Genomic DNA, 22,038 nt, shown 5'->3' with positions numbered 1-22,038 from the left:
CGGGGCCAGGGAGCGGTTGGCCAATGAGAAGGAGACACCCCACAGACTGCTGAACTCTGCATGGGGAGAAAAGGGGACCAAAGGGAAAGTTCGAAGCTCCAGAGCCTAAGAAGGTTGTCAAAGCCTCCCCAGAAGTTGGGAATCAGGGAGCGTGTTCTAGGGACAGGAAGACACCCGCCTAGCCCGCTCCTCTGGGAGTGGTGGGCCACGCCCTGGCCGTCCCTCCCTCCCGGGCTCCGCCTTACTGGCCCACCGGCCCTGGCGCCACAGCGCCACCTGCTGGATGTTAGCTTCTATATCTGGCGCACGCGACAGACGAGCTAGAAGGCGGCTGCTCCCGGGAGCCCAAAGTTTGCTCACCCTGGGCCCAGAGACTCCAAAGCTCTAGGCAACTGCCTTTCTGAGTACATTCATCAAGCCTGTGACCGTCAGAAAAAAAACTTGTTTGTCCCGGCCCGAGGGGGGTGATCTACGTCAGTTCCACCCACGGATGAGGAGTTGCTGGAAAGGAGGCAGTGGCAGTCGTTTGGGAGTCGCCTGTCAGAAAAGCATAGTTGAAAGCAACTCTGTGCTCCTTGTGAACACAACGGTAGATAAACACGTGGGTAAAGGGAGTAGCTTCCTGAAATGTTATACGATGGGTCAAAACGCTGTGGCAGGGACTAGGGATGTAGATCAGTATACAGGAAGCCCTGGGTTCCATCTTCAGCACTAAATAAATGGGTTTTAGAAAACAATGTCTATAATCTCAGAGCAGGAGGAGGTCATGTTTGGTCACATAGCTTGGGCTACATGAGATGGCCCCCTTAATGCCTCTCAAAACAACATATACACGGTGATAGTTCCCGAGTATGGATTAACCTGCCTGTCCTCTTCCTGCTGTCATGTAAGGCAGGAGGTTGCACAATTGGAATCTGGACTCATTCATCCTTTCAATAAACATTTATTGAGCACCTACTGTGTGTCAGGCACTGTGGTTAGGTGCTGGGGATACATCACTGACTAGCACACAGCCCCTGTCCTGGAGGAGCTCACAGTCTATTGGAGGGGAAACGTACATAAACACAATTAAAGAACTACATACATTGTGCTACAATAAGAGGTATATACAAAGTGCTGTGGGAGTCAGGAGGAGGGAAACACTTATCAGTCGCTGGGAGGTGCGGATCATCACTTGACTCCTGACTCCATTAGGCCATCACAAAAGCAGGGGTATTACTGCCACCTGACTCTGGTTAAAGTAAATCTGTCTCCTGAGGTTCTCCTCCAGCCTCTGCCATAACTCTTGTCAGCAAGGGTTAGTTAACAGGTAAGCTAGTTTAACACTTTGAGTAGGAAAGAAACCAGACAGGGAGGTGTCTTTAGGATCAGAGGATGTTCAAAGTAATACAAATCTTGGGTGTTAAGATAGGAGATGGGGTGTACTGTAGAGGTACTGAGACAGGAATGGCAGGCCCAGGGCAGTGAAGCACCTGGGGTAACTATCTGAGGAGAGGGGAGGACAGGGGTCACCTACCTCTAAATTTGGTACCCATCTTTCATCAGATCAATCAGTGACTAGTCCCTGATACTCATCTGCTTTATAGTGTGCCCAGTTTTGTGGGTGCCACAGTGATGCCTATCCCTCAGGAGCTAACACACACAGGAGACTAAATAGGTCTGGATCTAAACTTCAGGCCTACGTAACAGTTTGTGATTACAATAGAGATGTCACAGGCTGTTTATCATTGCCTGCCCATCAAGTGGCAGTTACAAGTTAAAGAATTAAACTTAAGCTGCTTCCACCGAATTCACTCTTGAGACGATTTTTAGTTGTTAGTGAGGAGAAAGAACATTTTGGTTGAACAGAACCCAGGAAAGAAAAAGCATAGGTGGGAATTTACGACAGTAACAAGTTCAAAGACCATGGAATCCTTTTGGAGTAGTCCCTTGGTGTGGGGTGGGGAGTATTAGACAGGACCCAATAGTGAAGGGCCACCGACTTGAGCTTTGTTTCTTGGAGGAGCTGATACCAAACTTTGGATCTGTCTAGAATTACTGCCCTCAGCTCTCCAAGTGCTCCCCAATTCCTGCAGGACACCCTGGATCATGTCATATTTAAGGAACTAAAGGGTTAATGTTAGACCTCTAGAAAAGCCTGGAGGATGCATATTTTAAATACTGGCCCTACCTGTGGGCCAGAACTCATTGAAGGCCTTTTGGCAGAAGGACAGAATAAGTGGCCTGCAAGATGGGAAGTGCTGAGAAGTCACATTGGACAGGAAGGGGGTAGGTGAGCAGCATGAGCTGGGCTGGAGGCTCTAGAATGAAGATAGGCCAGATGTCAGGAGATGAGGGAGAGGGACAGGTTCAAGTGCAGGTAGCCATGGGGCAGCTCGGAGAATTCCAGTCTAGAATGTCAGGAAGCAGCTAACTAGAACGCGGGCCAGGGACTTAGAAAAGTAGGCTCTGGATTGAATAATTCATTTCAAAGAACTGGCCCATGACAATGGTGGGACCCCAGGAGAACACCCACATATAAAGAGATGATGAGAAGCCCACACAGAAACAGAAAGCACAATAGGTATAGAAGTGCTATGAAAAGTATTGATGGCCTTAAGATAATTAATTTCCTTGGAGTTAGGAATTGTATACAGATATTAGACTCCAGGTTGCTGTAGGACGATCTCAGCTCACAGTGTGCCTTTGTGCTCACTAAAACTGGTTGAGCTGGGGGTGTAGCACAATTGATGAGCATGCTTGTCTAGTCTGCACAAAGTCCTGGGTTTGATCCACAGAACAACACAAACTGGGCATGGCGGTACACACCTGCAATTCTAGCACTCGCAAGGTGGAGGAGGAAGAGAACCAGAATTTCAAGGTCATCTTCACCTACATAGCAAGTTCAAAGCCAACAAGCTATATGAGATATTGTCTCAAAAAACTAAAACCCAAATACGACAGCAACAATAACAGCAACGACATGGGTGACCTTTTCTCAAGATGCTTATTTCCAACCATCGAGAGAGTGTCATCATAAGCTGATTTTATTAGCACAGATATTTCAGTGCCAATTGCTAGGAATGTAGCAAATACACCTGCATAACCACAGATGCCCCCCCCCCCGCCGCAGGGAAGGAGCTAGAACAGTAGGAGAGAATGATGACCAGCTAGGGAGGTAGTTAGGTCAAGTGGGTGCTTTGGCACAAAGGACATAGCAAAGGTCCTGGAGCACTGGTTCACATTAACCAAATTTACCAGAGGCTAGAGTTGCTTCTGTGCCTGACATCTCTAAGCATTGCCCCTACACCTGGTAGGAGAGAGGCAAGCAGGTCCAAGGAAGGGAGAAGGAGGCCCTCAGCGGAGAGGCTGACTTTAAGAGAGATCAGAACCCTGTGCAGGAACAGACAAGAAGCAGAGTCGAATTGTTCCGACAGGGGCTATGGGAACTCATGTGTACTAGCTCTTGTCTTCTTGGTGAACAGAGAATTGGGTTAGGTTTGATAGCTAGAAATGAAAAGCAATGGTCCACCTGAGAGGGAGAGGGTGGGATAGAGAGCACTGTGTAGCTGGAGCTGGGTTGCCATGTCACTAGCCTCAGCAACTAATGACAGGTGGAACATCTCAAATAGAATGAAGAGGGAACCTGAGACGGGGAATGAGGAGTGCTGCGCCAAAAAAGGCTACTGTCAAGCATAGGGCTGATCGCACACACAGCCAAAGGTCTGGCCACAAACGTTCAGTTCATTCAGGCCTGCCTAGGGACTTTATAATTGGGGCAGACTATAGGTAAGTGCTTTGCCCCACAACCTTGGGCAAAGTACTTCAGGTTCCAGCCTGATGGCAAGGTGACTATGACAAACAATTGCTCCCAAGGCTAGGTGTGCTTCTTTTCCCTCCTGCTATGCTGTCAGCGTATGTGGCCTCTTGTCCCTTAGCAATGTCTTCTTGGCATATGCACCCATTGAAGCTCTCCTACCTAGACTTGTTCCATCTCCATGACATCTATCCAGACTGGGGACATTCAGTTGGTACTTTCTAGTCTCAGAATGGCATTGTGGCTATGAGAGAGAGAGAGAGAGAGAGAGAGAGAGAGAGAGAGAGATGGATGGATGAGCACTTTCTCTTAAAACTGCCTCATGTCTGTGGCTGACCTAGGAATGGACGGACACACACATACACACACACACACACACACACACACACACACACACACACACACTTGAAGAAAAGACCTGACATCTACATCCCATCCTCCTCAAAGAAATGAAGGCACAGACCTACAAGTGCACACAAATACGCACGAAGATATTCACATATGGGATGGTAAGTTCCCTGTGTAGGGACTACAGATAACAAAGTATGACCAGGCTTGACTCTTCTCATATGGCCTCTGACCAGCTCTGGCCAAAAGGTGTTTCCTGGCTTGGAGCCCTCCCTCCATCAGCAAGTTAGCCCATTATCCTTCCAAGAGCATAACAACTCCCTAGTGCTCTTGAAGGCCATGGCCTGATGTCAAGGGATGCTTGAGCTGGGCATAGTTGGATCATGGTGATGTCAAAACAGGCCTGGAGAACCTGGTATCAAATGTATCACACCGCACTAGATGTAAGGGCAGGTATTCTACCTACTTAAGTCCACATGAAAATGCTTCATAAATTTGCCTGGTAGGTCATACTTTTGATCCCTTTTTTATATGTCATGAGGAGGCTCCATCTTAATGAGGGAAGTGGGATTGAATGGGGAGAAAGGGGCGGGGGTTGGAGATGTTGTCAGCAGGCTCCCAGATGTGGTCACACTAGGCTCAGCTACAAGCATGGACCCTGAGCCTGATGAGAGCTCAAGTTCAGCCACCGGGGTTAGCCCAACAGTGGGGCGGCTGGGGGGAGATAAAGTCTGGTTCCCCACAAGGCTCAGGTTATGGGAACCCCTTGAAAGCACCGGACTCTGAAGTGGCTGAAGATGAGCCTGATCTCTCAGGAGCTCTCTCAGGGTCTCTTCAGGAACCAACAGCCCCTCCACGGGAGGCCCAGTCACCACACCCTGAACATATGAGGGGGACCTCAAGGGCCCCTCCTTTACCCCAGGCACTGATGTGCCACCGGAAGTCCTGATAAAGGCAGCAATGACAGTCCCAGGGGGCTGAGAACTAGGCCCTGCTGAGCCAGCACCTATGACCTGGGATGGTACTGGGTTGCTTGGATGATTAGCCCCAGCTAAAAGTTGAGGGAGGCCACTGAGGATCAATGGAGCCCCTTGGGTTGCCACCTGGTTCTCTTGGAAATTGGTGTTCAGGGGGAAGGAGGCCTGCAAAGTGAAGGTATCCTTGAATGTTGACACCTGTGGAACACTCTGGAGAACGAGTTGAGTGGGAGCAGTAGTACTGGCAGGAGGCCCATTGGTCAGCACCGTAGTCAGCGGGATGGTCTGTAGAGTGACAGTGGAGCCCGGCCCCACGGGGGTTACTCCTAGGTGGATGTTACTGGGCACTGAAGAAGTACTGAGAAGAAACAGAAAACAGAGCTGGTTAAGGCAGGAAGCAAGCACCCTAGCTGGCTAAGAATGAGGGCACAAGAGGAATGGAGTTGCACATCAGTCGTGCCTCTATTACTCTAGCTACCATTTGTTAATTTGTATAGGTCAGAGATTATTCTAGAAGACTGATGCTATTCAAACTTCAAAACCACCCATGAACTGAATAAGCATCATATAATATAATATAATATAATATAATATGCATCAGTTTGAGGAAACTGAGGCACACAGTCCACAGCCCACAGAGCTAATAAGACTGGAGCAGGGACTTTGCATGCAAGCCTTAAGAAACTTAAAGTGCGTGTTCTTCTCCATTCTATTCAACTTCTTCTCCTCCTCTGAAGAGTATCCCCATGGCCCAAACCATGGGGTATAGATAGACATAACCCAAAATCCAATCTTTTCAGAGAGAACTGTAGGCCCTTTAGCATCAAAGAAAGTGAGTGCTTCCCAAGAGACATGGAAGGCAGTTTTATGTTTGCAACGTACATACTCCGTTGTGAAGTGGAAGAGACTTAATGGTGTGGGTCCAGATGTAGAAACCCCAGATGGCTCCTGAGGACACACTCTGAAGTCACAAGACCAGTCATATCTTGTAGCAAAAGCCCCTCACCCAAGTGAAGTGCTTGCTTTGGATTACTCTGGTATGTGACCCCAGGCAAGTCACCTCTCTCCCTTCCTCCCTCCCTCCCTCCCTCCCTCCCTCCCTCCCTCCCTCCCTCCCTCCCTCCCTCTCTCTCAAGATTTATCTTTTAACTGCATTTTTAAGATTAAAAATTACTTTGCTAATTTTTATTTATTTGTGTGTGTGTGTGTGTGTGTGTGTGTGTGTGTATGCCATACCCAGTGAGACCAGAAGAGTGCTAGGTCCTCTGGACTGGTTATAGACAACGGTTATGAGCTACCCAATTTATGTGCAGGAAGCAAACCTGGGTTCTCTGCAAGAGCAGTTCACACTCTTAGCCACGGAGCCCTCTCTCAGCCCCATCATTCCTCTCCTGACCAGTAAGTGCCCGGCTTGCTTCTCAGGGAGTTCTGTGAAGATCCCGAAAAAACTGGAAACACAGCAGAGCTTCCCAGGAAGGCGAAAACTGACCCCCTACACCCAACATAAGGGACTAAAGAAGACTCCAATTACTTTGGTGCCCTTACCTCACAGTTTTGGTGAGCTTGGCCTGGCTCTGTAGTGGAGAGACAAGCATGGTGGAGGTAGTGGGGACCTCCTCGTCCACAGACAGTCCTAATTCCAGACTTGCAGATGGCTGGAGACCAGTATGTTGAACCTTTGGCTGCTCCCAGGAAGTGCTATCCTTGTCCTGGGGGGAGGTTCTGGTTAAGACCCTGGAGCTGGCTCTCCGGATGGTGCTGGTAGAGGGTGGAGAAGAAGTAGAAGCCTGGGGAGGGGCTTCAGGGGTCTCAGTGCTCTCCTCCTCATCTTCAATCACCACCAAGTCTTTAGGCATCTCCTTAAACTGGTATACCAGCCTCTGCCCTTCTACTTTGGCCAGGATTCCTCTTTGGTAGTAATATCTGGAAGGCCAAAAAGTGGATTGGTGAGCTTACCAGAGTTGAATAAGGAGGCTCTGTCTCTACATCTGTCCATGCTAGTCTCTAGGGCAGGACAAGCATGGGATTCAGGCAGGCTGGGGAGGAGCAGTCCAAGAGTGGGGTGGGGAGGAATCTTGTACACAAAGACTTTTGCATGACATTTTACAAGTTTTTCCAGTCTAACACGTGTATAAAAAGGGGTCTTGACTGCCAACCCCAATACTGTTTTGGGGCTAAGGACAGTGAGTGAAGAGGGGGAAGGAGCGAAAGGATGGATGATAAAAGTTTGACAGCTCCCTGGCCTGACAACCCATCTGGGACAACTCAAGGCCATCTCTGGCTTCCCACAATGTGAGGAGATTGGGTGTGTGTGGAGCTAAATACCCTTTTCAATACAGAGATACAAGAGGATTCCTGAAGAAGAAAAAGGGAATGTTACATCCACATCCTAGAGGGGACTGGGCAGGCCTTCCTTCAAATGGAAGAGCCTCCTTGGGCATAGGAAGATCTTGGTAATCCCTCAGGGTATGAATTCTATGTTCCCACAACTCCTACCTTAGAGCCCGCCCCATGGTCTCATAGTTCATGTCAGGCTTGTTTTTCTGCTTGCCCCACAGCTTGGACACAGCCTTAGAATCCACCAACTTGAAGATGCCTTTCTCTCGCTGGGTCCACTTGATGTACTTGGGGCAGGTGTTTCTGTCTTGTAGAAGGGCCAGAAGGAACTCCCACAGATAAATGGTACTGCCTGCAGAGGGGTAGGCAGTTAGGGGCAGCTCAGGCCAATGAAATTAAAGAGCACCCTGCTCACCTCACATGAGCCCCAGCCATACCTTTGCCATCCTTGGATTTCTTCCGTATGGGAATGCTGGGGTCAGTGACAGGTGAGGTACTTCGGTTGTTCTTTGTCTTTCGGCCTGTGAGGAGAAAGTGGGTAAGCAGAAAGCTGAGTTCAAAGTTAGCTGGGCAAGCTGGATATGACAGGACCAACCACCACCGGCAAGCCAGGTCACTAAGGTAGGAGGTCCAACCCTTCCCCACAGCCACAGCGAACAGGCATCTGCACCATCCATTTCAGTCTCTAAAGGGAACTCCACATCAAGGCTACCACATAGGGAGATGCAAGGTTTGCAAAAGTACCTTTAGAAAAAAACCAGGGCAGACATTCCTGACCTAACTTTTGGAATGGGAGACAGCCTACAGGTGTTTTTGTGGTTCAGGTCAGTGTAGTACAGAGAGATGAATAGGCGTACTGATGCAGTATCAAGCAGCCATCCCCCAAGTAAATCAATAACACAGGGGCTTGGGAAAGCCCAAAGTCCTTGCATAGATGGCCTGTTTCATAAGTGCAATAGAAGCTAGATAAGCATACAGCATGACTCATTTTTATAAGTGAAGGTCCTCAAAGTCCAGGAACTAGCCCAGAGGCTAGGCCTGGTGTCCCAACACCCAACCTAGGATCCAATCAACTGAAACTACTGGCATTGCTTAGAGTTTATGAACGTGCTAAACAGATAGGAGCTGCAGGAGAAAGGCCAGGCTTTGGGATGAAAACCTAGTAAAGCCAAGACTTACAAAACAGTGACCTTTAGTTCATCCCTGCTGGACCAAAGTGATAGCCTCTTAAGGCATCTGTGAGCCTCACGCCACAGAGTCCTTGGACCTCCCAGTCCCCCAACACTTCCTCCAGCGAAGAAAACTCCCAAAGCCTTACTTCTCTTCCTTGACTTCCCGATCTTCTTAGGACTTTCCTCTCTGGAGACCCTCTCCTCCAGAGACTGTTCCTTCTGGTCACCAGTATCGCTTGTCTTCTTCGAGTCTTCAGGCTCAGTGGCAGAAAACAGGAAGTTGGGCAGACTGATGGCCTGTACAGAGTCTGAGTCTGGAAGTATTTCAGGTGTGCTGACTGCAAGAAGAAAGGGCCGTGGTGAGCAGAGCCAAGGGCAAAGATAGCCCCCCTCTTATCTCTAGTGTTGTGGCTCCAGAGCAAAGTGGTCAGCATGGGGGATGGTGGGGATGCCATTCTCTGAAGCCCCAGACATAGGATACACCTAAAGCTATCTTGGGGGTCTCGCCCCATGAAAGGGGGAAACATTTGCAGAGCTGTAGACGTTGACTGACCCCAATCACAATGGCTACAATTACTGCTGACTGCCAGTAGTAGGGAAGGTCTAGGTTGCATTCAGATAAAGGATTTGAATGTCCACTCATCGACAACTCAAAAGGACTTCAGAAATTATTAAGCCTAATTTCTCTGCTTTCCTGATAAGGAAACTAAGAAATGGTAAGTCATGTGCCATAGTCACACAGCAACAATGGCACATGTTGGCACTCAGTCATTATTTGTTGAGTCCTGGTTCAATATTAGTGAGAGGCAAGGGAAGAAATTTCTTTTAGCCTCAGAGATTTTTTTGTCTTCAATTATGTCATAGTACCCACCTTGGGCAAGGGCAATCGAGTGGGGGGGCACTCTTTTGAAGCATTAGAGTACCTTCTGGAGAAAGAGCTGAGAGGTGCTGCCTGGGAGGTTTTCTAAGGAGCTATGGGCCATGGAAGACCAACAGGCATCTGTGGCCTCTTAGAATCTGGCATTCAAGAACAGGCAACAAGGGCTGTGAGAGGGTTTGATAGGTAAGGCACTTGCTGCCAAGTCTTATGACCTGAGTTTGATCCCCAGGACCAACACGATGGGAGGAGAGAATCAACTCCTAAAAGTTGTCTTCTGACCTCCACATATGATATGGCATATGAACACACGCACACACACACAAAGTATAATTTAAATTTTTAATAAAAATATTTTAAAAGAACAGGTAATGGATTATTCATTCAGTTTTATCAGATGTAAAGAACTCTAAAGATGACCATGATAGCTGTTCAACAACGTGAAATCACTTACCACTGCTGAGTTGTACCCTTCAAGTTGACTAAGTTTTGTTGTATGTATATTTGCCAAAAAAAATTGGTGAAATAACACCAACATTTTCCTGGCCATCTTTCCCTTATCTCTAGTGCCTTCCTGACCCTCTCCTGTCAGTCCAGGCTAGAGTCTCTTCCCATTAATATTGATAGATGCAAGTACCTAGACCTAATGGACATGTGTCTGAAAATCCAATGTATGAATGCGAAGTGGACTATTTTGTTTCCTTGAATTTAGGCACTCGAGTTCAAACTTACAGATCTGCTTCTCATCCAGGACTTCATTGGGAGATTCCACATTGAATAGGACTTCAGTAGATGACACATTTTGTGAGGTGGACTCATTGTCATCTGGTTCCAAGTTCCATGGGGTGGGGATAGAAAGGATAGTTCTGTCAGGCTTCAGAACAGTTACAATGAGGGCCAACCCAAGAAGGGACTCTGGTACAGCTGGGCAGACACCAGAGTCTCTCCCACCCAATCCCCCTCCCCAACCTGGTTTCCATTCTTTGTGCCACCCCACCTGAGGAGTTTATAAATGGATTGAGATGTCTTCCCCGTCTTTTGTGGGAAGCCTTGCCTATTATGTGGGGTTACTAGCGGCCACAGTGACCTGCTATTCCTTAAATGCAGAAGTCCTTTCTCCACCATACACCTTCCCTGACCAAAAAAAGAACAGACCTGCCAGCAAAATACCGCCTTCTAGGATCTGATCCTGTGTCATGCATAAGGTCCTGTCCCTTATGATGCCACTGTGGACATCATCCAGATCCAGTCCCGAGTATAGATGCAGTAATTCAGGATAGGGGACCTGCTCCACAATCACAGCTGGGAACACTGAAGGGTCTTCCAGCTATGGAGGAGAAAAAGATGTGGGTCAAGGCTCATCCATTTCTTCCGAGAAGCCCACCCTACCAGACACCAAGACCCACCTCACTAGGTGATGTTTCTTTTAATTACGCTTTTTATTTTGTTCTTTTTAGAGGTGGGTATACCATAGCATTTGTGTGGTGGTGGTCAGAGATCATCTTTCTGGAGTTGGTTCTTTTCTTCCATCATGTGATTCATTAGGCTTTGCAGCAGGCACCTTTAATTGCTAAGCCATCCTGCCAGCCCCCTAGGTTATGCTTTAAGTGGGATGTTGATTAATAGAGATGACAGCTCTGTAGGACCTGCACTCAGCCAAGTGTATGTTCAGTATGTTCAGTACAGGCCTTGTACATGCTAAACATGCATGCATTTTACCACTGATCTGTAGCCCCAACCTAGGCAAACATTTTTTTTTTTTGATTTGTTGGGTTAGTTCGTCCATGGTCTGAGGTTAGAGCTGAGTCTATGAGAAGAGTCACTAGTTGGGAGGGATTGATTGATAGCAAGGGTGAGCGGGCTCAATGCACAGCTACTTGGCAAGTACTCTAAAGCAACATGTGACTAGTAGTCCTATATTGCACTACACAAATACAGAATATTTCTAGCAATCCATAAATTTGGATTGGATTGCACTGATCCAGAGCCAGATTATCTGGATTTTAAACTGTTATTTCCTAGCACCATGACCCTAGGAAAGTTTCCTAATCTTTCTGTCAACGGCCTTATTTATAAAACCGGGTTACCCATATTATTGATCCCATAGATAGTTTAGACAGATCAGTAAACATAATGCAGTCACAACAGGCCCTGACATTGCATAAGTTACATTAGATATCTTATACATTAGGAGCTTCTAGGAGACAAATGTTTTGTTTCTTTAAAAATTTTCAGTGTTTTACCTACATGTATCTAGGTGTACCACGTGAGTGTCTGGTACTCACAGAAGTCAGAAGAGGGTTGCTTGGAACTGAAGTTACAGCAGTTGTGACCTGCCAGATGTGGGTGCTGAGAACCTAACCTGGGACTTCTGCAAGAGCAACAAGTGCTCTTAACTTCTGAACCACCTCTTCAGTCCCATGTATTGTTGCTTAACCTAAATATATTCATGTTTCTTTCCAGTCTGTCTGTCTGTCTATCTATCTATCTATCTCTCTATCTATCTATCTATGAGTTATTAGATCCTTTCTATTTCTGACATTTAACTGTAAAGATTGTTTTCTGTTGAGTGAAAGGCAGATGAGAATGCAAAGGCATGGGGTTGAGACTGCCCTGTGGGGAAGCTAAGCAGCTGGTTTTCTGAAGGGAAGATTTGCTTTCAGAGCTGGGGACACCTTAAGAGTTATATCTGAGAGCCGTGAAAGATGAGAGATTGGGGGAAGAGATGATAGAGGGAAGGAGGGAGGCAGGAGGAATAGAAGGAAGCAGAGAGCAAGGAAGAAATGGAGAAAGGGAGAGAGAAAGTGATTAATTTTTTGAGATCTCGGAGGTAGGTGAGTACAGTTATACGAGAGGATAGGCGTTACCTGGGCAAGGGAATGAAAATAGCAGGTGTAGAGATAAATGGGAGAAAATAGGGTGTACTGAGGGAAGCCTTGGTTTTGAGTTTCTCTCATTTGGACCAGAGGCTGTCCAATGCTGAGGAAAGGCTGTCCAGCACTGAGGGTAGAGGGATGGTTGGATTTTAAACTGTCCTAAAGAATAGGAATAGCTGTTGACAGAGCTGAAAAGAAAGGAACGATAAAAAAGTTGCACTGAGAATCCAGGTAAGGTTTAACTTTTCTTCCCTTGTCTGATGCCTTCCACGAGACTGCATACCCCAGAACACACAACAAAGCTGAGTTATTTTGTTCAAGACCCAGCAGGTCAGAAAGTACAATGTGCTCAAAGCTCACTAGAGGGCAGTCTTTGGTTATCCCAGTAAGAATTTTCTACCCTCCCATAGACAGAGAGCATGGGGCTCCCTCAGAGCTTTGGAAATATTCAGCTAGATCTTCTCTTGGACAAGATTTGGGATTCAGCAGCCAGATAGGGCAAATAGGGCAGGGGAAAGACTTTGACAGGTGATATTGTGTCCCAACTGAGATTAAAACCCAGCATTTTTTATTTCGATTCTCCCTTTCTTTTTTCCACACCTGGCTGTCTCATCTTTTTCCTTTTGAAAGAGCTGAGTAAGTATAAGGCTGTATAATATCTAGACCAGAATTCTTTTTTATGGTTTATTTAACTTTATTTTATGTGCATTGGTGTGAAGGTGTCAGATCCCCTGCAACTGTGGCTCTTCAGACAGTTGTAAGCTGCCATGTGGCTGCTGGGAATTGAACCCAGATCCTCTGGAAGAGCAGTCAGTACTCTTAACCACTGAGCCATCTCTCCAGCCCCCGGCTGTATAATATCTAGCAACACAGAAAGTGCATCCTCCCGGCTCCAGTGCACAAGGGATAGAGCAATGGGAACCAGAATACCAGGATCCTATCCTATTTTCCATCTTCCTCCTGCCCAAAGAGCCCATCTCTTTAATATCCTAAATCCTCAGCCTGAGAAGACATTTATGGGTGAGCCCACCAACTTGTCTAGAACCATGCATCTGAAGATGCTATGGTGTAAGTCCAGCTGGCAGTGTCCTCTTTGCCATGTATTTGTCCCAGCAGTTTTTTTTTACTGTGACATTGGGGCTGAAGGAAGGTAGCAGATACCCTACATGATGTTCAGTAGTATGTAAGTGTCCACTTAGTCCCATTTACCAGTTGACTCACAGCTCAGCCGGTTGGCCTAATAATTACTTGGCCAGCACAGTGACTGCCTATGCTATAATGGCATGTAGTCAATGAGCTTCCTGAGTGACCATTCAGTGACTCCTAGGAGTAGTTGGTGCACAGGCTGGCTGGCAGGCAGACCCAGTGCTCTAACATAGCAGGTGCCTGATTGGTATTTACTGACTAGTTAGCTATCAATCCCCCTGGACTCACAGGCTGGCTGTTTGTGTGTCTGTGTCCCCCTGGTTGCCCATATTGGCTGACTGTGTTTTAATCCCAGAGGCCATACCTGGTGGATGTCATCCATCCCGTTGCTTGCAAACTCAAACACCAAATCACTGGGCTGCAGGGCAATAGCCATACTGGCTTCTGCCAGAGCTGACAGTGACACTCCCCCGGCTCCCTGGAGCTGCGGTGGTTTCTTTATGAAGAGATGTTATTCAGGTACTTTAGGATAAATCTAGTGCCTTCTCTGAGCCTCCGTGGAGGATATCCAGAGTTGGAGTGGGTGTGGCCTAAGCCAGGCTCAAAACTGCATGCTGGGCTAAGCCAACCTCAAGAGCAACCTAAGGAGAAGGGAAACATGGAGACAGTGAGTAAGACAACTTCCTTGAGCTCTGTGGCCAGATTAGCTGGTGACTGGAGAGGATCTGCTGTGCCTGGACAGAGCCACAGTAGAAACGACCTGGCTTGGCACAAGGCAGTAGCAGGAAAAACTCCATGAACTATCCTGGCTTGAGAAAGACTCATGTAGGTGTGGGTGTGAGAGAACCCAGGGAGCTCATGGGCTCAGTTTACCTTAGAAGAGAGGACCAGCTGGCTCAGAGATGTCTGCAGAGGAGGAAATGTTTCACTTGGGGTAGGGAGAGGAGGAGTGTTATGGCTGGTAGGTCATATGCCTTGTATGCTCATTAGCAACCCTACCCCCACTGCCCACCACAGGGTGGCCTCCGTGCTGTGCTGCCTGTGGGTTTGCACTCCTGGCTTAGCTTTGCTTTCAGTTTCAAGACTGAACTGTCACCCTGGGAACTTGTGAGGAGAGCCTTGGCTGGGGGAGGGGCCAGCAGAACCTTCCTCATCCTCTATGGCTGGCCCAGCCCCCATATTCCAGGAAATCTCAGTCTGCTGAAGTCTCTCCCCAGTGCCTCTTAAGCTAGCAAGGCATTGCAGCTGCCTGTTGCTTCCCCTGCATCTACTCTTCCTTTGTTAGAGCCTCAGGGTGCTTCTAGCATGATCACACCCATGGCAAACTCCCAAAGACCTGATCTCCACAGACTCCCTCCGACAGCCTGCTCTGCTCTTCCACCAGGAACACATTGGCCTTTGCACTTATCCAGGTACCAGGTCTTTTGCCCTTTGGGTTCTTTTCAGTGTGTGATGTGTTTGCAATGGGTGGATAACTACAAGCAGGCTGATTCAACCACTGGAGCCAGAACACGGGTTATCCACAAGAGCACACATCCCAACTCCTTACTCCTATGTTAGTAGTGCCAGGGCGGTAAAACCTTATCCTGGCTGGGAAATAAATGAGAAACAGATGGGGGGAGCAAAGGGGGTGCCACAAGTGACCTCTCTGATGACCGCTTGCTCTCCTCCACAGGAGACACCCAAGCCTCTCCCACTTCCTTTCCGTTAGCCCACAGGGCTAGCCCCGCCCAGTCTCCGCCCCCACACCTTTCCACCTACTCCATCAGCCTGGAGAAGTTGCTCAGTTCAGTTTTACCCATCAGAGTAGAGTTTCCCTTGGATGGAAGAGAGAACTCTCTGTTAGGTCCATCCCCAGTGGAACTGTGGGGATGGGAGAGTGGGGCTGATGGTGACAATAGCCTTATTCTGGTTCCATGGTTCCACCTCGCCCCACCCAAACCTGTATGTGACCCTATCCCTCAGTGGCCTGCAAGACCTTGTAGTACCATTTGTGTCTGGCTCCCTTAGTTGAAGTACCCTCAGAGCTGCATTCCAATGTTCCTGCCCTCCCACAGGCCAGTCTCTCTGCCCCTAGGAAACATTCTCATAATAATCAAATGGAGGCGATCACTTTCCTCTAAGCCCACTTTGTCTCAGCATGAAAGTTGTGCATCTGCTCCTGCCCCAGGTCACTCACTGGGGCCCTTCCTTTCAGGTTTGTTTGTCTTCTTGTTTTCTCCTCCTAAACCAGCATTTCATTTTCAAAAGTTCTGCTGGTGCTATTTGCTTAGGGACCCTCAATACATTTCCCTACCTTTCCTATTAGATACTGACTTGTGCTTGGTTTATGGAATAAATGCAAGAAAAAAAGAGCAGTGGTAGGCGTGATAGCTCATGCTCATAACCCCAGTATTTGAGAGGCTGTGGTGGACAGATCACTGTGGTTTCAAGACTAGCCTGGGTTATAAAAACCAGGTTTGGGGAGATAGCCCAGTCTTTAAAGTACTTTCCATGAAAGCATGAACACCTGAATTCAATGGAAAAAAAAAAGCCAGGCACGATAGAGCATGCTTATAATCCTAGGGTTCAGGCAGTATGGCAGGCGGATTTCTGGGACCTGCGGGTAGCCTATTCTGTGAACTTTAGGGTAATGAGAGACCTCCCTCTCAAACAAACACCAAGGAGGACAGACAATTCCTGAGAGGCTGACCTCTGAGCCTCCACAGATGTGGGTTAGCATAGTACATACCTGCACCCACACGAACCCACTGCCCCTATACCCACACACACAAAACCAAAGCAAGAAAAATAAATAAATAAATGTAAAAAAGAAAGGAACAAAAGAAAGAACCAATGAGTGAATGAATGGTACTGGCCTGCGAGCAGCCACTGTATGTTTTTGAAGCTGTATATAGTAAATGTACACTGACTGCAGTTAAGGAGAAATGTACAAACTCAGAGGTTAAATTGATATTATTTTTTGCATTTCTAATTACAGAGGTGTCTGTCTGCTGTGAGTGCGCAAATAGACCACAGGTATATACGCATATTCGGGGTGTGTGCATGTGTGCCAAGTATGAGGACATATGCGTGAGAGTCTCTGTGTGTCAAAGGGCTGCTCTGGTCTGGCCAGCTTGCAAAGCCACAAACTCAATCGTAGGTTCCTCCTCCTGCTCCTTCAGGGCAGGTAGCCTGAGCTGCCTGGGTGAGAATGACAAGCCCAAGAAGATGGGGGAGGGCTGGGGAGGCCAGGCTTCTGTTGGTCAACAAGGATGTTTGACTGTGTGCTTCCCAGAGAAAAAAAAGCCAACCCAAGCATAGGTATGGAGCCTACGAGCCCTCGAGTGAGTGATTCCCAATCCTAGGTCCACTCTGCTAAGGAAGTGTGGGGGAGGAAAGGGCCCCCAGAGCACTGTGTTGGATTGCAAGGAATCTTTAACCATCAATGTAGAAAGCTGAAACAAGTTTGAAATGAGAACGGTAATTCCAGTAGCATTCCTTTATGTGCCTTCATGTTAAAGTATCTAAACTCCTATCTAGTGCTGGAAGATCTTAGAAAACCATCTCCGGTGATCTAGTTCTGCCTGAAGCTAAGGAGTGTGTATGGCTGTGATGGTGATGGTGGCGGGGGCAAGGCTAAGAAACCAACCATGGAACTTTTCAGTCCAGAAATTTCCCCCTCCCCCTTCAAAAGTTTGAGGATTTGAAAGTGATAGGTGGAGAAAGGCTCATTTGCATATTCACTCACTCTCCCCCAGTCCCTCAAAATAACCTCTCTCTCCCAGGAACTTGAAACCAAAGAAGCCACCACCCCAGAAGGCACACCCTATTGGAGGTAGGCGAGAAAGACATGAAGGTTCTTCTGTTCAGGGTCCTCTCACAGCCCTTTGGTAAGGTCACAGCTTCAGTGGTCTATAATCCTCCTGGACACTGCTTTACTAGTGAGTGGAGGTCAGAAGACACAAATGGCTCCAGGCAAAGTCCATCCCCAAATCTATCTTACTGGAGTGGGAAACGATGCCTGGTTGATACACTGAAGTCTGATGTGCATTGCCAAGAGTGTGTACCACAAGAGGGAGCAAAAAGGCCAGGGCGCCTGTAAACACACACACCTTTGGCTCTGACGTTCCGATTGCACTTCAAAACCAAGGCGCATAGAAGTGGTTTAGGATGATGGTGCATCACCATATCTAGGCCTCCTTCAGAGGTACAGATACTTCCTTCCTGGGACTGTCACTGGAACACATTAAGCGGCCTCCAGCGCCCACCCATCTAGGCCTCCCCCACAAGGGGCAGCTTTGAGGTGAAAGCCACGTCCATGATCGCTACCAAGGGAGTTTAAATCTAGGTTTGATCAGCTGAGTCAATGGCTCTCAGAATTGCTGGTAACACCCATGGCATTTTCACACATGCCAAGAAACATGGGGGCCAGATGGTCAGCTGGGCCACACAGCACAATTCTCCTCCAGTTCCTCATCCTCTCAGAGCCAACTGTCACTCCTGAAATACCTCATTCTCTATGAAACCTTTCTGGAATTCTTTGGAAAGGAAATGACAATTTCCTTCATGTCATTTCCCACTTCTTCACCGCCCCTCCCCCAACAGCCACAAACAAAATGGAAGCTGCCCCAGGAACAGAACAGCTGCTGTCCCCTCTACGTAAAAAACAGCCTTTCCTCTGGTTAAGCACGGAGGAGATTGCGCCTACCATACCATGTGACCAGTAGCCTGTATTTAAGAGCCAGAGGGCCAGAGTCAGGAATCAAGTGTGCAGTCCTGAACAGTGCAGAACTAAGCCATCTACAGAACTCAAACCCACAACCTTGTCCCAGTTAGGGCTACACTCCAATCAGCCAACTGAATCCTTTTTCTTGAGCAAGTGCCCAGAAAAGTGGCTCCAGCCACAGCTATGTTGTCAGCTCCTTCTCTTTTGTCCCTTTCTGTCTACTGCTCCCTCCACTAGGGATGAAATCAGGAAGGGGGAGGAGGGAAAGGAAAGGTTTTGCAAGGTTGGGGTTTCTCTACGCTTATTTGCAAAAAAAAAAAAAAAATCCAGGTTCCTAAACTGGGTGTGGTTGGGCATGCAATTAATCCCCATACTTAGGAGGTTGAGACTTGAGGACCCTGAGTACAAAGCCAGCCTGGGTTACATAGCAAGACCTCTGCCTTAAAAAACAAAAACAAACAAAACAAAAACAAACAAACAAAAAGACTGGAGATGTAGTTCAGTTGGTGGACTGTTTGCCTAGCATGCAAGCTGGGTAAAACTGGGCATGGTGAGACACACCTTTAATCCCAGCACTTGGGAAGCAGAGGTAGGTGGATCTCGAGACGAGCCAGGTCTACACAGTGATTTCCAGGCCAGGGCAAAAAAAAAGCTGGGTTACAATTCCCAGCACTGCGTAAAAACAGGCATGTGATGTGCACAGGGGAGGTTGAGATAGGAAGATCAGAAGTTCAAGGTCTAGGTTACACAGCACATTGAGGCCACCCTGTGCTAGACCCTGTCTCAAAAAAACAAACCAAAAACCTTCCCCCAAACAAAAAACAATCAAAAAATAAAGGAGAGACATATTAAAAACAAAACAAGAAAACCCAAGGAGGAAATAAGTCTGAAAACCAGAAAACAGTCACATAGAACATAAGTTTCAGGTGACCTCCAGAGGGCACGGGTGTCAGGCCCACTATTATGCTCCCCACCACCCCCATCCCAGGGTTATGGGAGCTGGAGAGTTCCAGTTGATAACTGAGAAGAAACTCCTCTCCTGGGTTGGGGGCCCTTAGGGGTGGAGTGCTCTGTCCCCCACCAGCGTCACCCCGCCCAGCACTTTGGGTTGTGGTCATGTAGCTAGAAAAGCACTACAGAAGCCCTAATATAGGAGATGAAGGGGAGAAGCAGGGGGAGAAGGGGGGCTGACAAAAGGAACCAATTTCCTCAGTCACTGGGAGAAAGCTCACTGAGCACCCTCTGGAGGGGCCTGGGGCCAACACATTCTTGTCTCTAGTACCTCAGGGAAAGAGGCAATGGTGGGAAACCTCAGGGAGCAAGGCTAAGTGGGGGTAGCTATTGAACTCCAAAGCTATCAGTGTGTTGCCAGTTACAGTCTAGAAAGTGGAGTGGAGGTCCCTGTAGACCTTACAGCCTATAAGTGGCAATAGAGGTCCCTTCAGATTCTAAGAACATGGCCTTTCAGGTAGAAAATCTAGCCTTGGAATTTAGGGGCGTCACCACCCTGTGGAAAATGGGCCTACCTAACTACTCCTAGGTAAGGGCTGTTGCCAAGGGCTAAATGAGCTAATGTAGGCAAAAGCTCCCTGGTTTGTCCCAAACAGCAGATGTCATTTTATTTTTTCCCTCTTTTTTTTTCTTGAGACAGGACTTCTTTGTGTAACAGCCCTGGCTGTCCTAGTACTCGCTCTGTAGACCAACTGGCCTTGAACTCACAGAGATCTACCTGTCTCTGCCTCCCAAGTGTTGGGATTAAACTAGTGCACCACCACCACCCAGTTCTTTTGAATTTTTGAGGTATCTATGTGTAGCCCAGACTAGCATCTTACTCAAACAAATGCCCCTGCTTCAGCTTTCTGAGTACTAGGATTACAGGCATGGGCTACCATACCTGGCTCTGAATGCTTTTCAATTTCCTGGTCTGATTTATTATTTGTGGGGCTTGGTCATTCTGCTTCTTAAGTAATTCAGGATGTTTTACCTAGATGGAGAGGAAGAAAGGGAAATGGACAGAGTGGGATGAAATGAAGGCCGAGGGTCCACAACCAACACTTACTAAATTCATGGAAGAGCCAGGCACAGTAACACACCTCCCTGTGGTCCTTGCTACTTGGGAAGCTGAGGCAGGAAGATCTATCTGAGTTGCAGAGTTCAGAAAACATTAGCAAGACCTTGCTATCCCCAAATAAAAAATAATAAATGAACTTTATGGTTGATCTTGGTGGTAGTGGTGACACGCCTTTTAATCCCTGCACTCAGGAAGCAGAGGCAGGCAGATCTCTGAGTTCTAAGACAGTCAGGGTTACACAGAGAAACCCTATCTAAAAAAAAAAAGAAAAAGAAAGAAAAAAATGGTTGAAAAAAGTGTGTAGTGTTTCCTGGGAGAAGAGGAGGGATTGGTTGGGAGGACTGGTTTGGAGCTGAGTGAGTCGACAAGATCTAGATTCAGACAGTGGAATATGAACTTAATATAGGGAGCAACTGGGAGGGCCTGCTGAACCCTGAAGAAAGGCAGAGCATGGGAAAGCAATGGAAAAGTAATTTTGTCTTGTTATAAAAGAGCCTCTGAGTGGGGGATATGGAGCTGGCCAGGCGGAGCAGCTGAAATGGATACCACAGCTACTCAGAGGAAAAGAGTAACAGATTGAGGTGCAATACATAGCTATGGAGACCCCAAGATGTGTGGTCTGTTGTCCATGGAACAGTGTTAAAAGATATGGGTCAGGGAGACAGCACAGTAGGATAAAACACTTGCCATGGGAGTCTGTTTATCCATGTTCCATTCAGAAGTCATGGTGGAAGGAGAGAGCTGACTTCCAAAATACGTGTGTCACAGCACATTCATGCCTATACATACATGTATACACAGTAATAACAACAGTGTTAAAGGCTACTGGGTGATCAGGGCAAGAAATAAGGTTGGACAAGGAATTCAGCCTGGACACTTTGAAGCAAGGATTATTCTGAAAAACACCAGTTAATGGGAAAAAAGATGCAGATGGACACTTTCAAAGCTACTGTCTTTTTGTTTGTTTTCTTGACTCACGGCTTGGCAGTGGAGTGAAGGCTGCAAACTCACCATCCTTCTGCCCTTGTTTCCACTTATGCTAGAGTTTCACACCACCTCTCAGCGGCTACCTTCTCTAGGCTAGGCCACAGGGAGGAAGGAACCTAGGCAGGTGTTCATTGGCTACAGAAATCACCTGACCTGCTGCAGAGCATGCAACACAAGGTGGCAGAGTGTTGCAAATACTGAATAGATAGAAGTTTAGTACACCATGCCCAGTCCCTAGCAAGTTCTGTTTGCTTCCATTGTTGGGGAGGGGGAAGGAGGTAGGAACAGGAGCATGGAGTAAAGACTAATTAAATTCATTAGTGGATTTTTTAGAAGCTGGGGTAATCTGTGACTCTGCACCGACAGGATATTAAGTCAGATAACTTTTTATTGAAGGGGCAGTGTTCTTTGTCAAGGCCTCTGGCAGAGTGTGTCCTAGAAATTGATATGGAAGCTCCTTGCTTAGCTATGGGCCCCTGACTAGGAGAGGCTATGATGGCTATCCTTTCCAGATGGGCCCTTCCTCTACTGGCCATCCAAAACAAAGGACAGAGTGCAGGGATCCAAGCACAAAGCCCTGTACATTGATTCCCTACACAGAAGGGATGGTGCCTCAAAAGTTGAGGTAGGAAGCAGCCCAGTAGTGGTACCTGACCAGACCAGAGATTGGCAGCTTTGGCTCCAAAAGTCATGGAGAACACTTACCCTGGGTTTTGCCTTTCACCTCCCCTACACACCCCCTA

At 47.6% G+C, this 22,038-nt stretch overlaps 1 protein-coding gene across 1 annotated transcript; it reads right to left on the bottom strand.

The window, feature by feature from the left end:
• Positions 1 to 946: 946 nt before the first annotated feature.
• Elf4 (E74 like ETS transcription factor 4) lies at positions 947 to 14,113 on the bottom strand. The gene is made up of 8 exons (XM_038316448.1): positions 13,894 to 14,113; positions 10,663 to 10,834; positions 10,240 to 10,332; positions 8,777 to 8,968; positions 7,896 to 7,979; positions 7,618 to 7,810; positions 6,667 to 7,044; positions 947 to 5,479 (listed from the first exon to the last, which is right to left on the bottom strand). The coding sequence occupies exons 1-8, from the start codon at positions 13,963 to 13,965 to the stop codon at positions 4,672 to 4,674; spliced, it is 1,992 nt and encodes a 663-aa protein (XP_038172376.1). The 5' UTR covers positions 13,966 to 14,113; the 3' UTR covers positions 947 to 4,671.
• Positions 14,114 to 22,038: the final 7,925 nt, after the last annotated feature.

This window comes from Arvicola amphibius, chromosome X (genome assembly GCF_903992535.2).
Source record: "Arvicola amphibius chromosome X, mArvAmp1.2, whole genome shotgun sequence".
Taxonomy (NCBI): Eukaryota; Metazoa; Chordata; class Mammalia; order Rodentia; family Cricetidae; genus Arvicola; species Arvicola amphibius.
Note: the sequence above shows the minus strand (reverse complement) of the source record. Positions and strands in the feature narration are given on the sequence as shown.